We start from the raw sequence: 23,770 nt of genomic DNA, 5'->3' as shown, positions 1-23,770 counted from the left end.
AACTGAGCAAATTTCAGTGATTTTAATTTGATTACATTATTGAATAATTTTTATTATAATTATATTATTATTTGTTATAATTATTTATAATTATTTATTATATTATAATTTATAATTTTGTTTTTAAAAAAATGTCATACCCGGGATGCCTATTAGAATCTTGTTTGGACAGATTTAAGTGAGTTATTTCTAAAAATGACAGACCTACAATATAAAACGCCAAATTTCCTTGCAAATAATGGTACCGCTTTCAGCACCTTTTTTCTGACAGAATCATACCGCCAGGGAGGTTAAGGGGGCGTGGCAAGGGGTGTGTCCTATGCCTGCATACTTTTGCTGATAGGTGTCCCTCATTTCCATCTCAGAAAGTTGGGAGGTATGCAGTGTGCCATCACCACCATAGATTATAGACAGTGTGCCGCCACCACCACCACCATACATCACAGACAGTGTGTCACCACCACCATAGATTATAGACAGTGTGCCACCACCACCATAGATCATAGTGTGCCACCACCACCATAGATCACAGACAGTGTGCCATCACCACCATAGATCACAGACAGTGTGCCATCACTACCATAGATTATAGACAGTGTGCCACCACCACCATAGATCAAAGACAGTATGTCACTACCACAATAGATTATAGACAGCGTGCCACCACCACCATAGATCATAGATATTGTGCCACCACCACCATAGATCACAGACAGTGTGCCATGACCACCATAGATTATAGACAGCGTGCCACCACCACCATAGATCATAGATAGTATGCCAACACTGCCATAGATCATAGACAGTGTGCCACCACCATAGATTATAGACAGCGTGCCACCACCACCATAGATCATAGATAGTATGCCAACACTGCCATAGATCATAGACAGTGTACCACCACCACCATAGATTATAGACAGTGTACCACCACCAGAAATCATAGACAGTGTGCCACCACCAGAAATCATAGACAGTGTACCACCACCAGAAATCATAGACAGTGTACCACCACCAACACCGTAAGTTCTCAGAAGCACTTAGGTGTACCCACCATAGTTACTTTGTTAATGATGTCGGCAAAAACAATTGTCCATTCATTTTACCAGTTCTTATTCTTATACATACTGTTGATCCGGAGAGGGGAAAAAAAAAAAGCAAAATACTGGTAAGCCAAATTTCCATTTTAATGTCTAAAGGGAGAAAGCCAATTCTGTATGGAAGAGCCCTGGGGCCATCATAAAAAAAATACAAAATTCTGAGTTTCAAAGTCAAGAATTTTAAGATACTTTGAAACTCAGAATTCTGACTTTGAAACTCAGAATTCTGACTTTGAAACTCAGAATTCTGACTTTGAAACTCAGAATTCTGACTTTTAATCTCAGAATTCTGACTTTGAAAAACAGAATTCTGACTTTGAAACTTAGAATTCTGACTTTGAAACTCAGAATTCTGACTTTGAAACTCAGAATTCTGACTTTGAAACGCAGAATTCTGTCTTTGAAACACAGAATTCTGTCTTTGAAACACAGAATTCTGTCTTTGAAACACAGAATTCTGTCTTTGAAACTTAGAATTCTGACTTTAAATCTCAGAATTCTGACTTTTAATCTCAGAATTCTGACTTTGAAACGCAGAATTCTGTCTTTTAATCGCAGAATTCTGACTTTGAAACTCAGAATTTTGTATTTTTTTTTATGATGGCCCCAGGGCTCTTCCATTACCTGAAGACAGTTATATTTCCTAATATTCCTAATATCTCATAATTATAGCAAGGAAGACATTGAATTCACTAATGCATTTAGTCAGACATTATCCCTGCCCCCAATAGGAAGTTTGACTGCCTGATGGCACAGAACACGTGCGCATGCAGTTTCACAAGGCAAAGGTACTTTAATTTCTTTTAATATATATATATATATATATATATATATATATATATATATATATATATATATATATATATATATATATATATATATATTTATTATAAATATGGCCCTAAGACATTTTTTTTGGACTGGTGTGCAGCTTTTAGACCATACTGTATGAATTAAAAAAAACTGCCCGCTGAGAGCACCCACGCCAACGTAATATGTGTTTTCCCAATGAAGTAACTCATTTTGCTGGACACCGTGGCCTGTTACAAGAAGTGGAAAAATAACGGATCTACTGGCAGAATCAACAAGAAATAAAACTGCCGCTGTTGACAGACTTCATTAGACACGTAATTTTCGACTTTTCCACTAGTTACATTATTATAGAGCTCTGTCAGATAGCCACTAGAGGGAGCTGTGTATCTGACTTCCAGAAAGTACTTTGATCTCCATGAGTGGGCCGACTGGTAGACTGGCATTGCGAGAAGGAGACAATCATTGTGTAGTGCTGCAAATCAGGAAGCAGAACCTGAGTATGTTATGAGAAAATATGTTTGCCCCCCCCCTGTACATATATAATTACAAATTACTATTAAAGGCAAGCTTTTTAAAACATATACCCCTGGCCCAGGGGGAGAGGTGGCCGGAGCGCCTGCCTCTGCAATCATCCCCACACGGCTGACGGGGCTCCATGATTGCTCTCAGATCCATCCCGGCCAACTCGCTCCTCTCATATAGCTGCATGATCAACCGCCGGTAAGGATTTGTTCACTGCTTCCTCGGAGGTATAGTCTTCTTAATTCTGATATTATGTTAAGATGCGGGCACCTCCAGAGGCAGACTGAGCCGGGCCCCCCACCTCGGGGGCCCTCGGGCAGTGCCTGAGTGCCCAAATGGTCAGTTACGCCCCTGCCCCTGACTGTCCGCCCACTATGGCCCTTTAACTGGGTCTTAAGGCTAGGGGGGGCAGGACAGATTTGGAACTTAGGTGACCATGATGATTGGCTGTCCCGGTAACATCTTAGGCGCTGTGCTTGAAGCCAATGCACTCTCTGCACAGAAACCTCAGGCACCACTGACACATAAGTATGGTGTGTGAGCATAAAGGCGCATATGAGTTACGTGGTTGACAGGTTAGCCCACCCTTGTAACAACCACCATAGATCATAGACATAGGTCCCCTCCTCCACTCCAACAATACGATAGCGGCAAGGCTCCCTCGCTTTCACCAACATCTTCTCCCTGGCTACTTTAGGGTGCCTAGTCTTCACCCACCTGGTGCCTGGTCTTCATTCCAGTGCTGAGGTGTTCGGAGAATATACACTGTGCTGAGTATGCACAGCTCAGTGTACATTCTAAAGAAGATTGTGAACAGGCATGTGAGTTTGAGTGCAAAAGAGCCATAGCATGTGATAAAGTTCATTTTTTTAGGTTTAGTTCCACTGTGTATACCATTTTTTTGTGAAGTTGGCCATTTCCAAACCTCCTTTGGCTGCACTATTAATGAGGGGTCCTAAAGCATACCTTGGCCAAAGCCTGCGTTTACACCTGAGCAGAGTGATTTTCCTGGTAATTCTGCTCATGTATCAAGCTTAGAGGCGTTTGGTTCCTGGGCTGGGCAAGGAAAGAAGAGCAGATCTTGAGGAGGAAAGGTGTTCTTTGGGTGCAAAAATGCCCGTATCATGTATTTATAAGCACTCTCATTGAAGCCAATGAGACCAAAAAGACCCGAAAAGTCTAAAAAAATTAATTCTTTATTTGAGTTTAGGGCAGGGGTGCCCAACCTTTTGAAGAGCGAGGGCCACTTAAGCAACTTGGTAACTAGTCGTGGGCCACAACGAGCAGAGTGGACGGATGACAGGTCACGACAACTCTATAGGCCCTCCGATCTGCTCAGATGGAAGGGGATGAATTCCCTTCTGTTTTTTTGATTGGAGGTATTCGGGCGTAAACTGACACCTGTCGCTCTATAGAGGTGAATTGAGGGTCCCATTTGGTTGGGCTGATCGTGTGAAAAGGGCCTAAGACTGCTTTCACACTGATGTGTTGCGGTTTACCCACACAATGGGTGCAGTGTAGGGAACCTGTGTCTATCCTGCCGGTTAGCTGAACTTTGCCATAGACTCCGCCTGTGGCAAAAGCCGGCGCTGTAGAGGAAGCATCGGCTTATGGGGCTCTGCTCCGCAGTCGCCTTCTTCCTCTACCACCAGCTTCATTCACAACACTGATACTGTGGTATGGCAACCTGCGATCTGGGCTTGCCAACCCGCCATTCCAGAGCAGGAGGTCGCGGGCCACATCAGAGGGCTCCGCGGACCACATGTGGCCCCCGGGCCACTGGTTGGCCACCCCTGGCGTAGGGCGTAGAGCTCAGGGCCGATCCGCCCTATATGCTCACTATGAGTGAGTGAGTGAGTGAGTAACTTGTATAGCGCAACAAATGCGAACTTAAAGCGGTGGTTCACCCTCCTTGACATCATTATATCATTACATTCGGCATCGTAGCGCGAGCTACGGTATGCCGGTCTTAAATTTTTAATCCCCGTACTCACTGTGCTATCGATCATTGAAGTTTCCGACTCCCGCGGGTAATGGGCGTGCCTATGGAGAGGGAGGATGATTGACGGCCGGCTCTGGCACGTCACGCTCCCCGAAGACAGCCGGAGTAGGTCTCGGCTCTTCACGGCGCCTGCGCACAGGCTATGCGCAGGCGCCGTGAAGAGCCAAGCCTATTTCGGCTATTTCCGGAGAAGCGTGACGTGCCAGGGCCGGCCGTCAATCACCTTCTCTCACCATAGGAACGCCCATTCCCCGGAATCTTCAATGAGCCATAGCACGGTGAGTACGGGGATAAAAAATGTAAGACCGGCATACCGTAGCTCGCGCTACGATGCCGAATGTAATGGTATAATAAAAAAAAAAATTTTTTTTTTTTTTAATAGGGTGAACCCCCGCTTTAATCGCCTCAAGGCAAGTCGTACCGGTCCTTCAGAAGAGGTGGGCCTTTAGTTTTTTCCTAAAGGCCCGATGGTTTTCCTCCAAGCGGATGGTAGAGGGTAGAGCATTCCAGAGTCGAGGTCCTTGGACCGAAAATCTGAGTTCTCCCTTCGATTTGTAGCGGGATTTAAGAATTTGGAGAAGGTTTTGGTTGGTTGACCGGAGCACGCGCTTGGTGACGTAGGGTTTTATTTTCTCGCTTAAGTATTGGGGAGCGTTCCCCTGTATACATTTGTGGGTGAGGCAGAGTGTCTTGAATGTCACCCTGTCCTGTACGGGCAGCCAGTGGAGGGACCTCAAGGCCGGGGAGACTGATTCCCACGGCTTTTTACCTGTTACCAGTCTGGCTGCCGTGTTCTGGACGACTTGTAGACGTGAAATCTGGTATTTCGGTAGTCCTAAATAGAGGGAATTTGCGTAGTCGAGTCGTGAGTTGATGATCGTTCCCACAACTACTGCCGTGTCCTTTTCTGGGATGAAGGGGATGAGTCTATGTAGCATGCGGAGCAGATGATGAGAACCGCTGACAACTGATCCTATTTGTGCATCCATCGTCATGTCTGAGTCAAAGATGACTCCGAGACTTTTGGCTTTATTGCTTGGCGCGATGGTTTGTCCGAGGATGGTAGGTGGTGTCCATGTGGTCCTAGAAATGGATTTCCTATTTGCGTGAAGGGTGAGTAGTTCTGTTTTGGATCCGTTGAGTTTGAGGGAGCTTTCAGTCATCCAATTGTCGATCAGTGGGAGGCACTTTCCAAGTTCATGAAATTGGTCTTTTTTGTTGGTGATTCGAAGGTAAAGCTGCGTGTCGTCCGCATAGGAGTGGTAGCGCAGGTCCTGTTTGCTGATGATTTTGAGGAGCGGGCGGATTGAGTGTAATGCAAGGCGCTTAGGGCCCCGGAAAGCTACAAAGGGCCCCCGAAATTACTAGAGGCCCCGCCTGGTGAGAAGTCATTTTCGCCCCCTCACCCCGCTTCTCAACTCGCTGGCTGCATGGGAGAAGAGGTAAGAAGTCAGCACCCCCCCGCTTCTCAATTTAATGTAAGATGTCATTTCCGACAGCAGAACACCCCCTCCCCCCGCTTCTCAACTTTCTTTAACCCCTTAACGCCCGCCGCACAACTATATACGTCCGCAAAATGGCACGGACAGGCAGATGGGCGTATATATACGTCCCCGCCTTCTAGCGGGTGGGGGGTCCGATCGAGACACCCCCCCCGCTGCGTGCGGCGGGTGGATTCCCTCGGGGAGCGATCCGGGACGACGGCGCGGCTATTCGTTTATAGCCGCTCCGTCGCGATCGCTCCCCGAGGCTGAAGAACGGGGAGAGCCGTGTGTAAACACGGCTTCCCCGTGCTTCACTGTGGCGGTGTATCGATCGAGTGATCCTTTTTATAAGGGAGACTCGATCGATGACGTCAGTCCTACAGCCACACCCCCCTACAGTTGTAAACACACACTAGGTGAACCCTAACTCCTACAGCGCCCCATGTGGTTAACTCCCAAACTGCAACTGTCATTTTCACAATAAACAATGCAATTTAAATGCCTTTTTTGCTGTGAAAATGACAATGGTCCCAAAAATGTGTCAAAATTGTCCGAAGTGTCCGCCATAATGTCGCAGTCACGAAAAAAATCGCTGATCGCCGCCAATAGTAGTAAAAAAAAATAATTAATAAAAATGCAATAAATCTATCCCCTATTTTGTAAACGCTATAAATTTTGCGCAAACCAATCGATAAACGCTTATTGCGATTTTTTTTTACCAAAAATAGGTAGAAGAATACGTATCGGCCTAAACTAAGGGAAAAAAAATGTTTATATATGTTTTTGGGGGATATTTATTATAGCAAAAAGTAAAAAATATTGCATTTTTTTCAAAATTGTCGCTCTATTTTTGTTTATAGCGCAAAAAATAAAAACCGCAGAGGTGATCAAATACAACCAAAAGAAAGCTCTATTTGTGGGAAAAAAAGGACGCCAATTTTGTTTGGGAGCCACGTCGCACGACCGCGCAATTGTCTGTTAAAGCGACGCAGTGCCGAATCGCAAAACCTGGCCTGGGCATTTAGCTGCAAAATGGTCCGGGGCTTAAGTGGTTAATGTGACATGTCACTGTCGTCAGCGCCTCCCCGCTTCTCATTTTTAATGTGCCATGTCATTTTGCTCTTAGGGCCCCAGGGAGGTCAGGATCGGCACTGGTAGAGCTTATGGCCACTGAGTGTACAAGTGTGACCGGGAACAATTAGAAAGAACGGGATTCTGCATGTGGAGTGTAGTCAGGCTTGGGAAAACAAGCTGAAAAACACTCAAGTGTGAAGGGGTCTAACAGTAAACATATGTTGGTCATGTTATGTTTTCCATCCCCCGTAAGGACCACATATTATCGGAAACTTTGCCCAGTTTGCACATGCCAGGAATTTATTTGGCAGTAAACACTGGGGTAGATTCAGAGAGCAATTGCATCTGCGTAACCATAGTTACGCAGCGCAATTGCTTACTTGCGCCGGCGTATCGAATGCTCCTGATTCAGGAACCTCGATACGCCGACTGCAGCCTAAGATATGCCTGGCATAAGGCTCTTATGCCGTCGTATCGTAGGCTGCATTCTTACGCAGGCCGCTAGGTGGCGTTCCTGTAGTGGTCAGCGTAGAGTATGCAAATTGCATACTAACGCCGATTCAGAACCGTACGCACGCCCAGCATACGCAGTTTACGTTGTTTGCGTACATCGGTTTTTCCGTAAGGCTGCCCATGCTATTAGCAGGGGCAGCCAATGCTACGTATACCCGTCGTTCCCGCGTCGCGTTTTTGAAAAATTACGTCGTTTGCGTAAGTGAATCGTGAATGGCGTCATTCATGTTCACTTTAAAGCAAATGACGTCCTTGCGACGTCATTTACCGCAATGCACGTCGGGAAAGTTTCCCGACGGAGCATGCGCACTACGTTCGGCGCGGGAACGCGCTTAATTTAAATGATCCACGCCCCCTATGGGATCATTTAAATTGCGCGCTCTTATGCCGGGCATTTTTCAGGAGCGCCCACGCAATTTACGGAGCTACTGCTCCGTGAATCAAGCGTAGCGCAGGAAATTTACGGAGGCGCAGCGGCAAAACGGTACGCTGCGCCTCCGTAAGAAATGGGCAAATGTACCTGAATCTACCCCACTGTTGCTTACTTTTCTGGTCTGTCAAAATGTCCTAATTCCTTTAGCATCACATAATTCCACAACTGTACCACGTCACAATATTTTACACTACGATTTAAGAAATCTGTATTGTTACACAGTGACCTTCCTTACCTGTTTCGGGTTCTATGCGTAGAAGTGGCGGGCTATTCCCTGATATGATATGGTAGGTGATGATACCATGAATTCCTTCATCTTTATCGCGGGCAGTCACGCTGAGTATTGGAGTGCCCGGTGGGCTCAGTGCGCTTACACTGCCCCCATATTCCAGAGGATAGAAGACCGGACGGTTATCATTCACATCTTCTACGGAAACCCTCACAAGACATCCAGAACTCAGACCACCCTGCAAGAAACAAGAAGAATCTTAGATACATATACACTCTGTCCATTGACTGTATTCTCATTGAGTAATGAGGGGGGGGGGGGGCAGTCCATTCTTTAACCCACAGCAAGTCCAGCTCAGATGATACATGTGGCCTAATGACGTTCCATAGCATGGGGGTCCCCAGTGACACAGGGGGAGCCTTCACCTCCTTGGGACACCTTTAACCACTTAAGACCCGGACCAAAATGCAGCTAAAGGACCTTGCCCCTTTTTGCGATTCGGCACTGCGTCGCTTTAACCCTCCTGGCGGTAACCCCGAGCGTGACTCGGGGTTGATTTTTTCTACCAAAATCGGTAACGTTACGACGCACGGGAGCGGAGATCGGCGCCAAATTCAAAAAAGATTACAGTACTGTATGTAAAAAATACACACCCCCCTTGTCCCTAGTGGTCTGCCCAGTGCCCTACATGTCATTTTATATAATAAAAACTGTTCTTTCTCCCTGAAAACTGTAGATTGTCCATAGCAACCAAAAGTGTCTTTTTATGTCAAAAATGGTTTTAGATCAGCTAGAAAACAGCGATAATAAATTATAATCACTTGCAGAATTGTGCGATAGCGATTTGCGGGGAAATTCGTCATAAAAATAAATAAATAATGACAGCAACAATTCTGCAACTGAGCAAATTTCAGTGATTTTGAGTTGATTACATTATTGAATAATTTTTATTATAATTATATTATTATTTGTTATAATTATTTATAATTATTTATTATATTATAATTTATAATTTTGTTTTTAAAAAAATGTCATACCTGGGATGCCTATTAGAATCTTGTTTGGTCAGATTTAAGTGAGTTATTCATAAAAATTACAGACCTACAGTATAAAACGCCAAATTTCCTTGCAAATAATGGTACCGCTTTCAGCATGTTTTTTCTGAAAGAATCATACCGCCAGGGAGGTTAACTGACAATTGCGCGGTCGTGCGACGTGGCTCCCAAAGAAAATTGGCGTCCTTTTTTCCCCACAAATAGAGCTTTCTTTTGGTGGTATTTGATCACCTCTGCGGTTTTCATTTTTTGCGCTATAAACAAAAATAGAGCGACAATTTTGAAAAAAAATGCTATATTTTTTACTTTTTGCTATAATAAATATGTCCCAAAAATATATAAAAAAAAATTATTTTTTCCTCAGTTTAGGCCGATACGTATTCTTCTACATATTTTTGGTAAAGAAAAAATCACAATAAGCGTTTATCGATTGGTTTGCGCAAAATTTATAGCGTTTACAAAATAGGGGATAGTTTTATTGCATTTTTATAAAAAAAAAAATTTTTTACTACTAATGGCGGCGATCAGCGATTTTTTTCGTGACTGCGACATTATGGCTGATACTTCGGACAATTTTGACACATTTTTTGGGACCATTGTCATTTTCACAGCAAAAAATGCATTTAAAATGCATTGTTTACTGTGGAAATGACAGTTGCAGTTTGGGAGTTAACCACAAGGGGGCGCTGATGGGGTTATGTGTGACCTGAAGTGTGTTTACAACTGTAGGGGGGTGTGGCTGTAGGTGTGACGTCATCGATTGTGTCCCCCTATAAAAGGGATCACACGATCGATGACGCCGCCACAGTGAAGAACGGGGAAGCTGTGTTTACACACAGCTGTCCCCGTTTTTCAGCTCCGGGGACCAATCGCGGGACTCCAGCGGCGATCGGGTGCGCGGGTCCCGCGGTCACGGAGCTTCGGACCGGGTCGCGGGTGCGCGACCTGGGGAAAGGCGGCTGCAGATAAACAGGTACAATTGGAAAAAGGAAGAAATACTGCGCTAACAAAAACAAAATAATCTAAATAAGCAGCAGCTAGACAGTGAACATACACACCAATATACAAAAACAAAAATTGTAGCCGCGCAAACCTAACCTATGTAGTAGGTAGAATGTGTCACTAAATCGATGAGAGATAATAATGATCCTTCAACAAACAGTGGTGTGACACCAAACACTGGTTAGAACCAATAATCAAAGTGATATAAAATAGTGCAAAAAGTGACAAATAATAGTCCAATATTGAATGAAGATCAAGGATGAATATCATGCATGAGTGAATGACATCGAAACAAAAATCCACCACCAGAGAGTGCTGACACCTTAAGGATTGCATGCTTACCAAATGGCAAGCGGAATGAGCTTGCGGCTGTAAACCCCAGCCGGGGACTTTATCCGGGAACTCGCCGTAGGGCAGCTTCAATGTTCAGATGGTAGATGATTCAGTGCTTGCAATGATTTTGGTACATGAGGTTGGATCAATAATTACCGGAAAGGAAAAAAGCTCACCATAGCGTAAATCCAAATTAAGAACGTATTTAAAAAGGGCTAAAACACTTACATCAATGTAGCGAGTAAAAACAGCAATAGTAACAATGGGCCGGCCGGCTGGCGAACGCCCGTCCGCTCAGACTGTAGAACGCAATGACATCAGCACGTCAACTCCTCCCATTATTGATCCAACATCATGTACCAAAATCATTGCAAGCACTGAATCTTCTACCATCTGAACATTGAAGCTGCCCTACGGCGAGTTCCCGGATAAAGGCCTGGCTGGGGTTTACAGCCGCAAGCTTATTATTTATTTGTATCAATGTCATTCACTCAAGCATGATATTCATCCTTGATCTTCAATATTCGACTATTATTTGTCACTTTTTGCACTATTTTATGTCACTTTGATTATTGGTACCAACCAGGTACCAATAACGCGGACCGTTTTCATCGGACATGTCCGCTGGGATCATTTGGTCCGATGGCTGTACACACCATCAGACCAAATTTCCCGCGGACAGGATACGCGGTGACGTGGCCGCGACGATGACGCGGCGACGTGCGCGACCCTGGAAGGTCAATGCTTCCACGCATGCGTCGAATCACTTCGACGCATGCGAGGGCTTTCGGCCTAGCGGACATGTCCGGTGAGTCTGTACCGACGACCGAACATGTCCGACGGACAGGCTTCCAGCGGACATGTTTCTTAGCATGCTAAGAAACATTTGTCCGCTGGAAACCTGTCCGATCCGCCGGAAAATTGTCCGGTCGGCCGTACACACGACCGAACATGTCAGCGGACATGTTCGGTCGTGTGTACGAGGCCTTAGCATGCTAAGAAACATGTCCGCTGGAAGCCTGTCCGTCGGACATGTTCGGTCGTCTGTACGACTCACCGGACATGTCCGCTCGGCCGAAAGCCCTCGCATGCGTCGAAGTGATTTGACGCATGCGTGGAAGCATTGACCTTCCAGGGTCGCGCACGTCGCCGCGTCATCGTCGCGGCCACGTCACCGCGTATCCTGTCCGCGCGGATTTCTGTTTGATGGTGTGTACAACCATCAGACCGAAATCTCCGAGCGGACATGTCCGATGAAAACGGTCCGCGGACCGTTTTCATCGGAACATGTCCCCTCGTGTGTACAAGGCCTTATAGTTACTATATATTATTGCGGAGACTGGGAAAGGGAGAAGCAGCACAGGGAGCTAATAAGCTGTGCTTATGTGCTAACATAGGACATGCTAATAGAAGGAGAGAGAAGAGTGACAGAGAGAGGGGGGCATAAGTGTGCTGCTTCTCCGTTCACTGTCCAGTCACAGGCTGGGTGAGGAACAAGCCCTGCGTTTTCTTTCCCTGCCAGGCAGGACTGTAATATGTGGTGCAGCTGTGCTAATCTAAGGACTGAATGGACAAAAATACAAATCATGTGGTAGGTAAAACAGCTCCCTTAAATATATTTAATCTGTGTATGCAGGGCCAGATTCCCGTACATTCCGCGTAGGCGTAGTGTAAGCCATTTACACTACGCCACCGCAACTTACTGGAGCAAGTGCCGTATTCTCCAAGCACTTGCTCCGTAATTTGCGGCGGCGTAGTGTAAATGGCCCGGCATATGGCCGCGTAATTCAAAGGGGGTGGCTTGTATTCAAATTAAGCGCGCCCCCGACGATCGAACTGTGCATGCACCGGGCGGAAATATAGCCCAGTGCGCATGCTCCAGCTCACGACGGAAAACGTCAATGACGCTGACGTGAGCGTCATTGACGTGAAGTCGTATTCAAGAACGACTTAGTAAAACGACGTAACCGACGGAAAAAGACGACGCGGACCCGACGCCATACTTAACATGGCATACGGCGGACTGGCGTAAGGTTCCCCTCATATAGCAGGGGTAACCTTACGCTTACGGAAACGACGTAAACGACGACGACGCGGCGCAAATTCGTTCGGGAATCGGCGTATCAGGCTCATTTGCATAGTCAAATGAGACCTGAACGTAAATGCCACCTAGCGGTCAGCGTTGTATTGCATTTAGGATCCGACGGTGTAAGTGACTAGCCTAATTCCGGCGTATCTTGTTTTGCGAATACAAAACAATGATACGCTGGCGGGAATTTTGAATTACGCCGGTGTATCTGTAGATACACCGGCGTAACTCTTTTGAGAATCTGGAATCTTTGTCTTTATTTTTTAAATGCCTTTTGATCCCCTCTCTTCTCGTTATTCCTCAGTATATTTCCTTCATCCCAGACCCCATTCTCATTGCCTACACATCCCTCTGGTGTCCCTATCTCCTCTCGTCCCCCAAGGCCCTCTCACCCCATCTGTGGCCGTCACATGAAGCAGGAAGAATCTTTCTCCATCGTCTCGATCCAGAATGTCTGAGAGGCAGATCTCTCCGCTGTCCGAGTGGATCTGAAACTGAGGTGGGGTCGCCAGGCTTAGAGAGTAGGATACGGTTCCTAGACTGCCGCTATCTGCATCCGATGCTGAGACCTAGGAAAACAGAGAAACAATGACTTATGACTAATTCTCCAACAAAGGGGTCTGGGACAAATTACAGGCAATGACAAAAAAAAAGTTATTTAACTGCAATTTAAAATATTTCCACACCCAACAGGAAGAAACTTTTCAGCCATGTATACCACTTCCGTGCAGTGAGAATTGCCCTGACAATTATTTGACCCTCTAAACTCCTTCATCTTCCCTTTAAGTGGCAACATAAAAGTTCAGCTCTTGTCAATTTTTCTTGGTTGCATTAACCCAAATGTAAATTATCACTGAACTACAGCCTTTCTCAACCATGGTTCTACGAGATCCTATGATTTCTCTAGAGCAGGGGTGGCCAACCAGTGGCCCGGGGGCCACATGTGGCCCGCGGAGCACTCTGATGTGGCCCGCGACCTCCTGCTCTGGAATAGCGGGTTGGCAAGCCCAGATCGCAGGTTGCCGATTTGCCATACCACAGCATCAGTGTTGTGAATGAAGCCGGTGGTAGAGAAAGAAAGCGGCTGCGGACCAGAGCCCCATAAGCTGAGGATTCCTCTACAGCGCCGGCTTTGCCACAGAAGGAGTCTATGGCAAAGTTCAGCTAACCCGCAGGATAGACACAGGTGCACTACGCTGCACCCGCAGTGTGGGCAAACCGCAGCACATCAGTGTGAAAGCAGTCTTAGGCCCTTTTCACATGATCAGCCCAACCAAATGGGACCCTCAATTCACCTCTATAGAGCGACAGATGTTTGTTTATGCCCGCCTACTTCCAATTAAAAAACAGAAGGGAATTTGTTGCCTTCCATCTGGGCAGATCAGAGGGCCTATAGAGTAGCTGTGACCTGTCATCCGCACGCCCTCGCTCATTGTGGCCCACGACTGGTTACCAAGTTGCTTAAGTGGCCCTCGCTATTCAAAAGGTTGGGCACCCCTGCTCTAGAGGTTGCTTGGGGTTCCTCAAGCAATGAACCATCCATGTTGCTCAGATAAGTAATCAGTTACATCAGTAATTTTTTGGTTATCTCTTGGGGGAAAGATTATTCCCATTGATCGCCAATATAAGGAGTGGTCCTCCTACTGACCATCAATGTAAGGAGCATTCTTCCCAAATGACCACCAATTTAGGGAGCATTCTTCTCACTGGCCACCAATATAAGGATCATTCTTCTTACTGACCACCAATGTAAGGATCATTCTTCTTACTGATCACTAATGAAAGAAGCATTCTTCCCACTGATCACCAATGTAAGGATCATTCTTCTTACTGATCACTAATGAAAGTAGCATTCTTCCCACTGATCACCAATGTAAGGAGCATTCTTCTTACTGATCACTAATGAAAGGAGCATTCTTCCCACTGATCACCAATGTAAGGAGCATTCTTCCCACTGATCACCAATGTAAGGGGCATTCTTCCCACTGATCACCAATGTAAGGAGCATTCTTCTCACTGATCACCAATGTAAGGAGCATTCTTCCCACTGACCACCAATGTAAGGAGCATTCTTCCCAGTGGGACCAATGTAAGGCACATTCTTCCTACTGACCACAAATGTACAAAGTATTCCTCACATTGACAATGTAAGGAGCATTCTTCCCACTTGCCACTAATTTAAAGAGCTTTCCTATCACTGACTATCAATGTAAGGAGCATTCTTCTTACTGTCCACCAATGTACAGAGCATTCCTCCCACTGACCATCAATGTAAGGAACATTCTTCACACTGGCCATCAATGTACAAAGCCTTCCTGTCCCTGACAACCAATGTAAGGAGCATCCTTCCCACTATCCACCAATGTAAGAAGCATTCTTTCCACTGACTATCAATGTAAGGAGCATAGGCGTGCGCACAGGGTGTGCCGGGTGTGCCCAGGCACACCCTAATCACCCCAATGCGCATTAGTAATATTGCTCGAGGTAGCAGCAGGAACATGGGAAAGATCTACCTCTTACCTGCTCTGCCATAAGAGAAGTGTCTATGCTCTTCTCTTTCACTGTGCCGGCAGCAAGATCAATGTGCCGGGGTCATATATATGTAGACACACACACATGCATGTGTGTTTGAGTTTTAGGGTGCACACCCTATTGCAATAGGCTGCGCACACCTATGGTAAGGAGCATCCTTCCCACTGACCTTCAATGTACGGAGCATTTTTCATACTGACCACCAATGAAAGGAGCATTTTTCCCACTGGCTACCAATGTAAGTAACATTTTTCCCACTGGCCACCAATGTAAGGAGCATTCTACCCACTGACTATCAATGTAAGGAGCATTCTTCCCACTGATGACCAATGTAAGGAACATTCTTCCCACTGATCACCAATGTATGGAGCGTTTTTTTGGACAGGCCACCAGTGTAAAGAGCATTCTTCCCACTGTCCACCAATGTTAGGAGCATTCTTCTCACTGTCCACCAATGTAAGGAGCATTCTTCTCACTGACCAACAATGTAAGTAGCAACCTTTTCACTGACCAACAATGTAAGGAGCATTCTTCTCACTGATTATCAATGTAAAGAGTATCCTTCCCACTGTCCACCATTGTAAAGCGCATTTCTCCCACTGACTAACAATGTAAGTGATATTCCTTCCACTGACCACCAATATAAGGAGCATTCTTCAAACTTACCACCAAAGTAAAGTTAATTCTTTATACTGACTACTGCTGTAAGGAGAATTCCTCTTACTGGCCACCAAGGTAAAGTACCTTATTCTTTCTGACCTACAGTGTAAAGGAGCCGTACTTCCATTGAACTCCAGTTTAAGAGGGTTCTTCTCCCATTGACCACAGTCTATGGTGGCCTATCCCCACTATCCACAAACGTACCGTAAGGTAGCATTTCAATGACCACCAATGTGGGGGGGGGGCACCAGAATGACCAGTAGCATGATGGGGCCATGTATTTCATTAATGGTCGTTAATATTATTATTATTTGTTAATTTCATTATTATTACTGGGTGTCAAACATGCTAAGTACGCCTCATTCTTTATTTTATTTACTATTATATCTCGGCTCACTCTTTGTGCTAATGTACTGTGACCTGTAGATATAGGGCCAGATTCCTAAACGAGATACGACGGCGTATCTCCAGATACGCCGTCGTATCTCTAAGTTGCGCGGTCATATCTATGCGCCTGATTCTTAGAATCAGTTACGCATAGATTTCCTGTAGATCCGACTGGCGTAACTGTGTTACACCGTCGTATCGTAAATGCATATTTACGCTGGCCGCCAGGTGGCGCTTCCGTCGAATTCCGCGTTGAGTATGCAAATTAGCCAGATATGCGAATTCCCGAACGTACGCCCAGCTGACGCAGTAAAGTTACGCCGTTTACGTTAGGCTCTTCCCGGCGTATAGTTACCCCTGCTATATGGTGACGTAAGTGCGGCGTACCAATGTCAAGTATGGCCGTCGTTCCCGCGTCGAAATTTGAAAAAGTTACGTTGTTTGCGTAAGTCGTCCGTGAATGGGGCTGGACGTCATTTACGTTCACGTCGAAACCAATGACGTCCTTGCGGCGTACTTTGGAGCAATGCACACTGGGAAATTCCACGGACGGGAAAAACGGTGCCGTTCGAGAAAAACGTCAAACACGTTGGGTCACAGTACATTTACATAAAACACGCCCCCCCCCCCTATCCAAATTTGAATTAGGCGGGCTTACGCCGGCCGATTTGCAACTTACGGAGCAAGTGCTTTGAGAATACAGAATTTGCCTGTCTAAGTTGCGGAGGCGTAACGTAAATCGGATACGTTACGCCGCCGCAAAGATACGCGGTTCCATGTGAATCTAGCCCATAGTAATTATCGGCAGGGGTTTCCTGAGATCTGCAAGTTATTTCAGGGGTTTCTCTATGTTAAAAAGGTAGGGAAAGTCTTTACTAATACTAATACAAATACATTTTAAATCATTATAGTTGGAAAATAAGAAGGAAAGTGGGGCATTGTGGTTAGGTGACATACTGTACATGCTGTGAAAGTGATTGGAGGAGTCTGTATGCCACACATATTTCTTTCAAACCATTAAATAACCATGGAAAGTTGTGCTGAAAGGTTCTTTCACTGACTTTGGCTTCCTGTAAGAGCTGGAAAAGAGCGTGATTTTTTTGTAGCAGTATCTGACGCCGGGTAAGATTCCTTATGTCATTTCAGGCTTTGGGACTGTCAGGTGGGTGAAATGACAAATGGACATGAGCAACTGTTTTGCAGTAAAAGTTCACAAAGTGTTAAAATGTTTAAAAGTGCCTCCAACAGTTTGAAAGTGATAACAAACTCGAGCACAATGGGCATTTCCCATGCACGTCCAGTGCATTTATTGGACTTTACTATAAAATAGTAAGGTACGCTTACCATTGTACTACTACACTGTAAAGTACGCCTTTCAGTATTGTAATCTTAAAAAGAGAAGTATGTTTTTTTATTTATTTTTTCAGATTTATACTTGTAACGGTCACCACCGTTTACCACCTTCCATCCCATCCATGACAGCTTATCGACACTCCAACCGACAGGACCCGATCCCATTTCATTTGCCCAGAATCAAGACGAGACACAGCTCTGTGCTTGTTCCAAATGTAATGATACTTTAATGGTTTCTTCTCAGCTTTTTATACAGTACAAGGCATTAAAGCAACAATGAGATCTCCACCCCCTAATCACACACTAAGGCTAATTACTTAACATTCCTTAATCAACAGCATAACAACAAAACACCTTCACCCACTCAGTTCCCTAGGCAGACGTTTCGTCTCCGCATACTGCTTGACACCTTTTCACACCTCTGAGCATCAATAGGTTTTAGACAGTGTTATCACACAATTAAAGGCCTTTCAAAAGCTAGCCTTATTTAACATATTAACAGTCTTCAGAGAGAGATGAGTCACTATTGACTGGTTGGGGGTCACAATTAACCAACATCTTGCAGTGTCTCAAAATCCTGCAATACGAACTATCAGTGATGTCAAATCTCATGTAATACATGAATTATGATTCACTTGCCACTCCATGCCCAAAGGCACAGAGTGGACTCAGACCCAAGAGTTATCAGGGACGCTGACACAGGAGTATCCCCCATCCTCACAAAGTCTCTGGTTGTCCCGGGTCATTCCGTTACAATACTTACCTAAGTGGATGTAGCATTGGACCCCGCTGGCTCTAAAACTGAGAACCGAGCGATTTAACACCACAGAACGCTCGATTCTCACAGCTCCCCGAGCAGAGAGCTAATGACTGCCAGTCAGCAGATCTTTGCCCTGCCCCCTCCTTGCTCACTGGAGTGCTGGACTGTGGAAGGGGCAGAAGCGGCCGGTTCAGGCTCTCAGCAGCTCGCTAAGGCCGCGTACACACGATCGGTTAAACCGATGAGAACGGTCTGATGAACCGTTTTCATCAGTCCAAACCGATCGTGTGTAGGCCCCATCGGTTAGTTAACCTTCGGTCAAAAAAATAGGAACTTGCTTTAAAATTTAACCGATGGACGCCTAACCGATAGGTCAAAACCGATTGTTAGTACGCACGACCATCGGTTAAAAATCCACGCATTCTCAGAATCAAGTCGACGCATGCTTGGAAGCATTGAACTTCGTTTTTTTCAGCACGTGGTTGTGTTTTACGTCACCGCGTTCTGACACGATCGAATATTTAACCTATGGTGTGTAGGCGCGACGGACCATCAGTCAGCTTCATCGGTTAACCGATGACAACGGTCCTTCGGACCGTTCTCATCGGATGGACTGATCGTGTTTACGAGGCTTTAGAGGCTGAGACGGCTGCTGGTCCAGGCATGTGGGCGGATCCTGACCCCAGTTTTGTGATCTGGCTCTGTGAGGTCAGCAGACAGCGGACTTCAGCCCGCTGTTTGCCGAAAACGGGTCACAGGAGTGCAGATCGAACAGGAGAAGTACAGCCAAATTATCTTTGGCTGTAATTCTCCTTTAACTACTTGCCGACCAGCCGCCGTCATTCTACGGCGGCAGGTTGGCTCTCCTGGGTGAGAGCCCGTACATTAACGTCCGCTCTCTTAGCGGCCACTAGGGGCACGCGCGCGTGACTCCCACGTGCCCGTGACTCCCGTGTGGGTGCCCGGCGGGCGCGATCGCCGCCGGGCACCCGCGATTGCTCGTTACAGAGCGGGGACCAGGAGCTTTGTGTCTAAACACACAGCTCCCGGTCCTGTCGGGGGGGGAAATGCTGATCCTCTGTTCATACAACGTATGAACAGAAGATCAGTGATTTCCCCTAGTGAGGCCACCCCCCCTACAGTTAGAACACACCTAGGGAACATACTTAACCCCTTCCCCGCCCCCTAGTGTTAACCCCTTCACTGCCAGTGGCATTTTTATAGTAATCCAATGCATTTTTATAGCACTGATCGCTATAAAAATGCCAATGGTCCCAAAAATGTGTCAAAAGTGTCCGAAGTGTCCGCCATAATGTCGCAGTACCGAAAAAAAACGCTGATCGCCGCCATTACTAGTAAAAAAATATATATATTAATAAAAATGCCATAAAAATACCCCCTATTTTGTAAACGCTATAACTTTTGCGCAAACCAATCAATATACGCTTATTGCGATTTTTTATTACGAAAAATATGTAGAAGAATACGTATCGGCCTAAACTGAGGAAAAAAAATGTTTTTTATATATTTTTGGGGGATATTTATTATAGCAAAAAGTAAAAAATATTCATTTTTTTCAAAATTGTCGCTCTATTTTTGTTTATAGCGCAAAAAATAAAAACCGCAGAGGTGATCAAATACCACCAAAAGAAAGCTCTATTTGTGGGGAAAAAAGGACGCCAATTTTGTTTGGGAGCCACATCGCACGACCGCGCAAATTGTCAGTTAAAGCGACGCAGTCCCGAATCGCAGAAAGTGCTCTGGTCTTTGGGCAGTAATATGGTCCAGGCGGTTAAGTGGTTAAAGAACAACTTAACCCTGGGAACTGCACCAAAAAAAGACAGTTAGAGGGCAAAGGACTAGTCATCAATGTAGCACTCACCCCAGGAAGAGCCGCTCAAAATGACCCAGGTTCTCCCTTGTTTTTACAGAGGCTGCCATTCACAAACACTGTTTCATGCACGCTGACAATACAGGCTCAGTCTGAGGAATGTATTTTTAGAATTGATCAAGAGGGTTCAGGATACTCCAAAATAATATTAGAATCAACAATGTAAGGAGAGATTCCTGGGGATGAGAAAGTGGTAGGAACTCCAAAATTTCAGAGTTATTACCAAAACAGGAGTTCAAGGGAAATCTTTCAATGTAGGCACCTGTTCTGGTAACCACTGTCTAAGAGGAAATGTCCACTCACTTTGGTGACATTTCCACTTCCTGTTGTGTCTCCAGAAGAAGAAAATCGCCCCTAAAGAACACAGACAAGAAAGAAAATCCTGACAATGATTCTAAACCATCCCTGCGCTATCTAATACAAAACAAGAAGTTAACTTATTACTCTTAGGCCGCGTACACACGGTCGAACATGTCCGCTAAAACTGGTCCGCGGACCAGTTTCCGCGGACATGTCCGACCGTGTGTATGGCCTAGCGGACAGGTTTCCAGCGGACAAAAGTTTCTTAGCAAGCTAAGAAACTTGTCCGCTGGAAAGATGTCCGTCGGACATGTCCGATGGTTAGTACGGCTCATCGGACATGTCCGCTGGTTATGACGTATAACCAGCGGGCCGAAATCCCGCGCATGCGTCGAATTGATTGGACGCATGCGTGGAAGCATTGAACTTCCGTGTTAGAGAACGTCGGTGTCTTCTACGTCACCGCGTTCTCTGTCCGCAGGGATTTTGGTCTGATGGTGTGGAACTGCCGCTATGATCGTTCTTACGTTGTGCAGAATCGCCGGCACAAGAGAAGGATATCTGAATGATGCCTCTAGCTGCAGGCATCATTCAGATATCCCCCCACAAAGCCCAGGACGTCATATGACGTCCACCCGGATCGTTAGAGGTCCGTTGTGGACGTCATTTTACAATGGGCCGGGCGGGAAGTGGTTAAACGGTTATTTATGTTAAAATTTTATATGGTTAAATAAAGAAGGCCGGAAGGCCAATTTTATTCCACAATGTTGTCCCTGGTTAATTGGGTTTTGTGGGGTAAGGTATAAAGGGGGTTTGGGGTATTGTAGATTGTGGGTAAGTGTCACTAGGATCAGTCCTTAACATGTCATGCGTTTATCTCCATTACTATGATGGGTGTCATTTGGGAGAGGGCAGAGTGCCCCTTGGGCAACAATGCCATTTCACCAGGGTTCAAAGGGCACACACACCACTATAATTTACACGCACAATATAATTTCCTTCTGAATTGAATATTGCTAAATGAACTAATCCAGGCCAATGTTTAACCCCCCTGGCTTAAAGTTTTCATCCCTCATTCCATATGTCTAGGATATGCACCACACACTGAATAAAAGTGGTAGTAAACACTCATTGTTTCTTTTTACCTACAGGTAAGCTTATAATAAAGCTTACCTGTAGGTAAAATGAATACAGTATCTCCTAAACATGCACTATTTAGGAGATATTCTAACAACCAACAGCCAGTGGCGTCACTGGCGCATGCACTCCGAAGGAACGGCATAACTGTGCCATTCCTTCAGAGCTGTGTGCTGCGACCCAGACTCCCGCGTGCATGCGCTGGAGTAACATCATCACGGGTTGGCCATTCAAACGGCTGGAGTCCGAATCAGGAATGAAGACTGGGTGAAGATGGAAGCTTCTGAATCGGTGGAGGGCTTCATATTAAGGTAGGTCTTTCATAATGTGCTAGTATGTGGTGCATACTAGCACATTATGATAGTGCTTTGCACAGGGAAACTTTTTTTTTTTTCATAGAGTTTACTACCGCTTTAATGCAAACAAGCAGCATGTGGAAGGGGAAGAGCCCCTACCACTACCAATAATACAGAAAATATTAGGAAATCCAAACATTTACTTTTGTAACCAGAACAAGAGGTGAGGGTGAATCTTTCAATGAGAACATTGTCTAAAAGGGTGCCCACACTTCGTAGAGATGCAAACATTCTATAAACAAATACAGACTAGGTTCACAAAACAAGATGAAATGAAGGGATATAAAGGGATTTATTTATTGATGATATAGATAACAGTAGTTGGCCACAATCAAATGCACTTATTTTGCAATCTTGAAAATGTTTTGTTGCCCATCCAAGTGTCTCTATTCATCTCAGATGACACTTTTATGGGTTACATGATCTGGATTCTAGACCACACCCAGGTAACCCTGGTTGGTGTACAAGCAGTGTGTATCTACAATTACATTCCCAGTTTAATCAATTTAAACAAGTGTCAGAAACATTACGCTAGCAATGTATCCACATGGGCAACTCAATTGTGCCATAGCAGATGTTGACTGCCATAGGTTCAGGTTGTGATCAGAGGTTTGCAAGTTGTGCAAACAGCATCTTCTTTAGAACTGAAGAAGTGGCTGGCCTGGGATAAGGTACAAAACGTCTTCTACATTACTGACGTTCAGTTGAATGGAGCTAACTACTACTAGCTATCATATTCTTGTTAACATAATCCCATCACCATGGTTCAATGAAGTCAAGGGGCATGAAAAAGGTCACCTAGGTCAAACTGGAACTGTAGCAAAACTAGATGGCAAAACAGGTGACTATAAGGATATACTCCCTATATACAATAATACATTTTGGTGCAGGTCATTGTGACGGTATCGGTATGATATCCCCGCCAAGCATTCCCTCCTCTCCATACAAGAACATCACAGGATTCCCCACACATGAGTCAAGACTGGATGCTGGAACCAAGACACTTTATTGACACAAAAACTCAGCTTATATGTGGTTACAGCCTGTTAGGAACGCCCCCCTCACACAGTGGGGTTTCCCATACAGATTATAGGAGACAAGTCGGAGCCGACCATGCAGACACGTTTCTTTAGATAAAGACATCACTGGAGTTAATTACTACACTGAAGCAATCAGAATAATTAACATACTACTTCTCTAATCATTTAGCCTGATGATACAATACACATCTTTTAAGGGTAAACACAACACAATAGATCAATTAACCTTTAGAATAGTGAGGGGACATTAGCACGTCAATAACCGGTCAGAGCAATGAATCACACATGAAATTCCTTTCTACCTCTAACCCATATGGCTAGCAGGGAGCAGTACACTGAGACATATAGGCAAATGTATCACAATGGCCCCCCTTTTGCTCCCTGCTCCGGCAAATCCGGTTGGACCTTCCCTGGTCCAGTAGGGTTGACGGGTTCAGAGCTTTTAGTCCGAGGTTAACTCCGTTTGGCATGACTGACCTCCCTTGGCAACTGCTTCAGACTCAGGTATGTCACCGGGTCGTCAGATCACACGCCGGTCAGTCCCCAAGTCTTTGTGCGATCTGCAAAGTCACCAGAAGTCAGTGTGAAGCCAGCGAATGGGTCTGTGCGCCGCCGTCTAGGTGTCCCGCTATGGGAGGGGGCAGGTTATGGCTCTGAAGTGACAATCACAGGAGATTCATAAAAAGGAAAAGTTATATTTGTTGT

General features: G+C 45.4%; 1 protein-coding gene across 1 annotated transcript in view; it reads right to left on the bottom strand.

Annotated features, from left to right (window-relative positions):
- The window catches only part of DCHS1 (dachsous cadherin-related 1), a 119,032-nt gene that overhangs the window by 47,964 nt on the left and 47,298 nt on the right, over window positions 1–23,770 (bottom strand). The window contains exons 3-4 of the mRNA XM_040339879.1: window positions 13,042–13,218; window positions 8,177–8,408 (exon numbers count right to left, since the gene is read on the bottom strand). Coding sequence (XP_040195813.1) covers window positions 8,177–8,408; window positions 13,042–13,218 — 409 coding nt within the window. The remainder of the gene's footprint in view (window positions 1–8,176; window positions 8,409–13,041; window positions 13,219–23,770) is intronic.

The sequence above is a fragment of the Rana temporaria genome, chromosome 2 (genome assembly GCF_905171775.1).
Source record: "Rana temporaria chromosome 2, aRanTem1.1, whole genome shotgun sequence".
In the NCBI taxonomy this organism is placed as follows: domain Eukaryota; kingdom Metazoa; phylum Chordata; class Amphibia; order Anura; family Ranidae; genus Rana; species Rana temporaria.
This window is presented reverse-complemented; position numbering and strand designations above follow the sequence as displayed.